This window comes from Microtus ochrogaster, unplaced genomic scaffold (assembly GCF_000317375.1).
Source record: "Microtus ochrogaster isolate Prairie Vole_2 unplaced genomic scaffold, MicOch1.0 UNK135, whole genome shotgun sequence".
NCBI classification, from domain to species: Eukaryota; Metazoa; Chordata; class Mammalia; order Rodentia; family Cricetidae; genus Microtus; species Microtus ochrogaster.
In genome coordinates this window covers 277,102-283,686 of record NW_004949233.1, presented here as the reverse complement: position 1 = coordinate 283,686, position 6,585 = coordinate 277,102, and the positions used below count along the sequence as shown (strand labels likewise).

Sequence of the window (6,585 nt, the reverse complement as noted above, 5' to 3'; positions counted from 1 at the left end):
TGTGTGTGTGTGTGTGTGTGTGTGTGTGTGTGTATTTAATATGTATATTATAGACTAGACTCTGTGAGGATAATACTGGGTGACTTTGCTTTCCTTCTAATTTTGTTCATGTTTTTTTTTGTGTGTGTAAGTGTGCCTGTGTGGTGTGAGCCTGTGCCACAGTGTCCAATCAGAAGACCATTTGTGAGAGTCAGTTCCCGCTGTCTACCATGTGGGTCAGCTGGGCCCTCAATCACTGAGCCGTCTCTCCAGCCTTTGTGTCCAGCTTTACCAGATACTGTGAAACAACTTTAATCACAAAATCATTCAAACTTCAGTCATGTGAGCACCTGACACGCTTTCAGCAATGTTCAGTTTGGTGTTTGTAGCTAATAAAAACTGGTCTCCCTATGCTAACTCGATATTCCCCATCTCTGCTTGGACAAGGAACACAGAATAGCAGAAGAATCTTGTTACATTATAATTCAGTTTGCCTCTCTCTGTGAAGAAAGTTTTTCAAATCAAAGTTCATGTAAAGTGATTTCTTGATCCTGTTGCTTTTGGAGCTATAATTATGTTTAATTTTCTATAAAACACAAGATATTTTTTTCCTGTTAGGGCAAACTGAGCCAGATTCTGGGAAAGGGTCCAACAGGGATATATCTGAAACAGCATGCCTAGCTAAACTCTCTCCCAGAGGGGCAGACAGCACTGTGTCTCCCTCCACTAACAGTTTCAACAGAGAAGAACCCAGGCCAGGAACTAACCACACAGCTCCTAATGGACCATTTAACCTTCCTCCTAAACACCCTAGTACACTAGATACCATGTGGTTATGTAATAACTTGGTTAGATTTTAGAAGAATATAGTGCCAGATGTCACTCAGTCACTCAAAGGAGGATGAACTCTGAACTCTAAATGAACCACCATGGTCCCACCGCCAGGCACTTAACTGTCTGTTCTATCTGCGGCCCATCCTAAGCCTGCTGTATACACTGCAATAAAGCACTTTACAGAGCCACTGGCTCTGTTAAAACGGCTGCTCCCACTCACTTAAAATTGGCTCACCATTTTTTGCCCCTGAAAGGGACAGTTCTGTTCTGTATAAAAGCTTAGCGACCTACAGGGGCCCTTATAGTGAGTGAAGATAAAGTCACCCAGGGAGTAGGATGGAAGCAGGGACTATTTTTGTTATTTTATGATTGTCTGTTGGACCAGGGCCATGCCTTCTAGGGGAAGCCCGGTCCAGCAGCCAGAAAGAGGAGCCACTCTGCCACTCTGCGCTCACCTACCCACCCTCTTCCCCTCAGTTCTGACACAGCCTCTGAGGAGCAGGTCCTCAGTTTGGTCCCCGAAGCATTCCTCATGGTAAGAAGTCACACTCCCTACAGTGTGGTGTGTGTAAGCCTGGGCGGCTGACAGGGGAAAAAACTTACTGTTTTCTTCTTCTGCCTCTTGAGGCAGCACTTTGAAATCCAGGAACCAGGTCTCAATCCAGGCGAGGATGAAGGAAATGATGGGGAGCACGTAGCCGAACGCCCCTTGAGAGAAGAGCTGGAGAACAGGAGTGTGAAGGAAAGGGGTCACCATCAGCTCACACATGGCTTCACCATGGCAGAGGGCAACGGTGCAGGGAAGGAGGGCCACACATACCTTTGAGAGGATCACTTTTGCTAATAAAAAGGCACTGGTCACTGCTGTCGTCAACTGCAAGACACACAACATAACACTCCTGAAACAGAGCACTTCCTGCTTTGAGGGTTCCTCCCTCAATAAGAAATCTGGGCCAGGGGCAGACAGTGTCTTGGGGAACTGTGCTAAGCCCGGCTACTTCCCACATTATCTATGCTCCTCCAAACACGCCTTCTGGGGAAAGTGGATTTCCTGTGGCACACCATCTGGGTGGATGTTTACTTCCCAACTAATGTGCTGGGACACTTCTTGTCAGTGCGAGGTCCAACTCTAGTACGCGTCAGAAAGGATAGGTGACATGCTTAGAGTTGTGACTCCCAGAGCAACCCTGCCATGCTGAGCACTGTTCCAACTGAGACCTCAGCAGGGAGAAGCCTAAGGAGAGTGTCCCGGCAGGATTGAGGCCAGGACACACTGAGTCTTTGTCTATAAGAACTAAGCAGACACACACGCCAAGTAATTCACTGTGAGAAACACTTCAATAGCAGACAATAATTTACTCTGAAGACTGATACTGATTGCTTGTCTTAGCTGATTTCCCCTTCCTACAAATAAATCAAACAATCAGAAACAAAAATAGGATTTGGCCATTCCTTATTTAGACTGTCTGAGATGAAACACAGCACCATCTGAATCTAAGTGGAAACCTATCTGAAAGTGAAAGCAGGTGCTATATTGTGACGCCCTGCACAAGTCCGTGCACATCTCTCCATAAGAAATGCCCAGACCAGCCGGGCGGTGGTGGCGCACGCCTTTAATCCCAGCACTTGGGAGGCAGAGGCAGGTGGATCTCTGTGAGTTCCGAGACCAGCCTGGTCTACAAGAGCTAGTTCCAGGACAGGCTCCAAAAACCACAGAGAAACCCTGTCAAGAAAAAAAAAAAAAGAAATGCCCAGACGGGCAGTCTGGCAAATATGACTCTACATGGAGACTCTGTAACTGAACGTCCCAAATGCAGAATGTTCTGGCAAAATGGAAAGGTATAATGATCAAAACCACCACGATGTTAGCTTAAGAGATAGGACTCAGACCTGCTGAAACAAAGGTCAGCTACATCCTAGAAATGAGACTCCAAGTGACAGAGAGTCTGCCCTGCACCCTGTGGTATGGAAGGCGGCACAGGCAGAGCTGTCCTGAGGACTATCGCCTGGGCAGTATTGCTTCCACACACACCAGCCCAATGAAGACTGCTACTGCACCTTGCTCCTGAGCGCCCTCTAGTTTAAGGAGCTCAACAGCTCTGCACCTGTCCTCCACCGGCCTCACTAGGTGTGTGGAAAGGGATGAGCACCACTCAGGACAGCACAGACATGGCAAAAATGATGCAGACAGCCAACTGACTCTAACATGCAGCTTCCTTGTATTAACTGAGAATGAAAAGAATGCAGCCCGTCTCTGTGCTAGATGCAAGGGAAGAGACTGCGGAGGTGGTCTGCTGGTCTGGAGAAGCGGGAGGAGCAAAAGGAAGTGAATGACAATGGCTTTCTCCTCTCTGACAGTTGGCTGACATGTCTAAGAACATGTTGGGGCTTACAATCACTTAGCAGATAAACCGCTGAGCATGTCTGTGATGGTGTTTCCAGAGGTTTAAAGGAAGGGGGAAGACCCACCCTGAATGGTGGGTGGCAAGAGCGTTCCATGGGCAGGGGTCAGAGGAGTACCAGCATCCATCTCTCCGCTTCCTGACCATGGATGCCATGTGACCAGCGGCTTCACACTCCATGTATGCCTTCCCCCCTCAAACTGTGAGCAAAAGAAACTCTTCCCTTCTCAAGTTGCTTACACCGATATAGCAATTACTTACACTGAATTAATTAATTCAGTGATAAAAATAACTAATATAGACCATCGGGGTGGGGATTGAGGGTGGGGGGGGTATCAGCAAAAGCAAGGCATTCTCCACAGATCTCAGTGGGAAGCGCTGCCCTCCTCTCTTATCTGAAAGCTGAGAGGGAGGAGGAGAAGCCTGGCCGGCGTATCTTCCTTGGCTGCTAGACTCCTTACTATAGACCATGTCAGTAACTGAACCAACTATCTTCACTGCAGCAAGGCCTGCAAATTAAACCTACTAAAGTGAGGGAAGAAGGGGATTTAGAAAAAACTGGTAAAATTAGAGCTCCTTAAAATCCTGTCTCCTCTCAATAGTCTGCCGGGAGCAGCCTGGCCACCAGGCCTGGAGATGACCCACGATGCCACACACTCACCGCTATTGCCCACCAATGGCGCAGTCTGCATACAGCATATCCAAGAATCAGCACTTTAAATCGAAACACTGCCAGAAGCTGAGGGGGAAATGGTAAGAAAAGTTACAATTTACTATCTTTTTCTGACTCAGCTGTGGACAGCCCAAGAGAGACATGGCTCCCAGACCATCACGCGGGTGTGCGGAACTGCGGCCCTAGATCCTTCTAGCCAAGGTTTCAAATCAAGTCCTTATTATCAATATAAATAGGAAGACAGAAAAAAAAGAGAGAGGGACTTGTTCTTCCTTCCGGGGACCAGGTCCTGTCAGTGTGTTCTACTTCCGTTAGGGGGAGGGTAAGTGTGGGGAGGCTCCTGCTGCTGGCTTTTCTCGTCTCTCATTTACCTTGTCTCTTCTTGCACCATCAACTTCTTGGTGAGGCAGAGAACACTGAGGGGGCAGGTAATTCAGGGAAAAGAAACAGGGTCAGTGCTCAAAGGAAGGAAAAATAGCATGGCATTTACGGCCTATTTCAAGGGACCTCGCCTCTTGGTGTCCGTTTTATTATATCTGAATTAAGATATAAAAGTACTCACAAATATATCAAAGTAAGAAGAGTAGTAGTCATAATGAATCACTTCCCTCTTCAGTGTGTTCTCGATGCCTCCATTCACCTAGGAGAAGCCAAATGAGGAGAGAAGTGAGTGAGAGCCAAACAATAAGGTTTCTATATACTTCCCTGCAAACCTCCCTGGAACCCAGAAATGCCCAAAGATGAAACAAAAATAAATTCTATCAATTTGATTTGTCTTCACAGATTTCTTGGAAGAGCCAGGGACCCTAATCTCATAGTAACCATCCCCAAGGCCAGTTGCCATGACATAGGTCATATGTGCCAACATTTTCTCTGGCTAGTTTTGTTTTCATTTGCTCTTGACATTTAAAAATTTGACACTCATAGATTTTCTTGTATTAAAATAAGGAACAAATTTGATCTACAATCATGTATAACACAGTTATAGTGAATGAGGACAATAAAATCCAACAGGATAAACTTTTTATTTGTTATTCATACTACCAAATTGAATTTTAAATGGCCAAATAAAGAATTACACAGATCAAACTATGCAGAGCCATATTTAAGGTTAATAATCAAGTAGGAGACATATTCCAGGCCAGTTATGCAGCCCAGGCTGGGTCTCTACAGCCTTGACCTGTGGCTCAGCTGGTCAATATGAATTTCTGATTACAGATGCAGTCTTAAGGACAGAGAGTCTGAAAGAAGGATAGAACAATTAAACAGGCAACTGGGTAAGAAGGGGAATTAATGAAGAACTGTTTCACAAGGTTCCAAAATTGTTCAACTTGGAATAAAAATAAATGGTCACAAAGAAAGAGGGGGCCTTAGCTATTCTACTGACTTGTATTTGCTACAAAAACGGAGGCAAAACATGACCACTATTCCATGCCTTACAACTCACGGGGCGTTTAGGGCTCTGAGTGACAAGTATTGGTCAGTTATAGACCTAATGGGCTACTGATCTGCACACGTGAAGCGTAGAAGAATAGAGATCATATGCAAGTAGTCACCTACCCTCACGCTGTGCTCTGCAAACTACAGAAAGTTGCTGCCCAGTATACTGAAAGAATAGTTACTTCCAGCGGCCCAAGCAAAGAAGGTTCTCAAACACAAACATCTCCCTCCTGCTTCTGTTTCCTGGGTGCACACTTGTCAGGGGAAAAAGCTTTTCTTTGCTATCCGGGTGCACTTTATCCTTGACTCTCTGCCTACAAGTGGAATTCTTACTGTTTATGTCTGTAATCCAAACTTGTACTTTAAATTTTCATTTAACAATCTTTGGCTCAGGATTCTCAGGAAGACCAGCTACAGTTCAAATCCCTTTCCAATCATCTTTCTAGAATAAACCGAGTATCCCTTACCCACACATCTGGAAACTGAACTGCTTCAAAACCCGAGGATGCCTAGAGCACACATATCCTACAAGTGGGAACTTCCACACCTGGCCTCATGTGAAGTTTCAGTTCAACTTCATGTCCACTAAAGGGTATAGCCTGGTCATCAGACTATGTGAATAAAGTATAAATAAGTAAATTTGTTGAGTCGCGGAGCAGCGCGCAGTCGTGGCGGCGGCTGAGCGACACAGCACTGCAATCAAAAATAGGCTTTGGGGGACCGGCGGCGACAGAAGCAAGCTGCGGGGACCGGCGTGGAGGCAGAGGCAAGCGGCGGGGACCAGAGGGGTCCGGCGAGGCAGCAGCGGGGAACGGCACAGCTGGCACGAGGCGGGGAAGGGCACGCAAAAAGGAGAGCAGACATCCCACTGCGGTTGGATCAAAGAGGTAGGCCCCTTTTTGGCAAGGTCACTGGCAAACGGGGAGTCTGGTCCTGACCCTGAAGACCTTCGGAGGGGTGAGAGGGTTCTTGGCCTGTGGCAGGAACCAGGAAACAGAGCGAGGTCAATTGGTAGGCCCAACCCTTGGCCAGTAGGGAAACCTGATCCAGTTTTAGAAGACCCATTGGATAGGATCGATAGGAGGAGATGGGCAGGCGCAAAGGCAAGAACTCACCCAATAACCTGAAAGGCAACATGAAAACACCAGAACCCAATGATCTTACAACAGAAGTATTTGAACACCCTAACACAGAAGATGTGGGAAAAATTGACTTTATGAAAGCAATAGAGTCCCTTAAACAACATGTAAAAAACGC

At 46.5% G+C, this 6,585-nt stretch overlaps 1 protein-coding gene across 1 annotated transcript in view; it reads right to left on the bottom strand.

Moving 5' to 3' along the window:
* Positions 1 to 6,585, bottom strand: part of Stard3nl (STARD3 N-terminal like) — a 43,506-nt gene that overhangs the window by 8,009 nt on the left and 28,912 nt on the right. Inside the window, exons 3-6 of the mRNA XM_005371891.3 lie at positions 4,451 to 4,528; positions 3,877 to 3,954; positions 1,634 to 1,687; positions 1,417 to 1,534 (exon numbers count right to left, since the gene is read on the bottom strand). Of these exons, the coding sequence (XP_005371948.1) occupies positions 1,417 to 1,534; positions 1,634 to 1,687; positions 3,877 to 3,954; positions 4,451 to 4,528 (328 nt within the window). The remainder of the gene's footprint in view (positions 1 to 1,416; positions 1,535 to 1,633; positions 1,688 to 3,876; positions 3,955 to 4,450; positions 4,529 to 6,585) is intronic.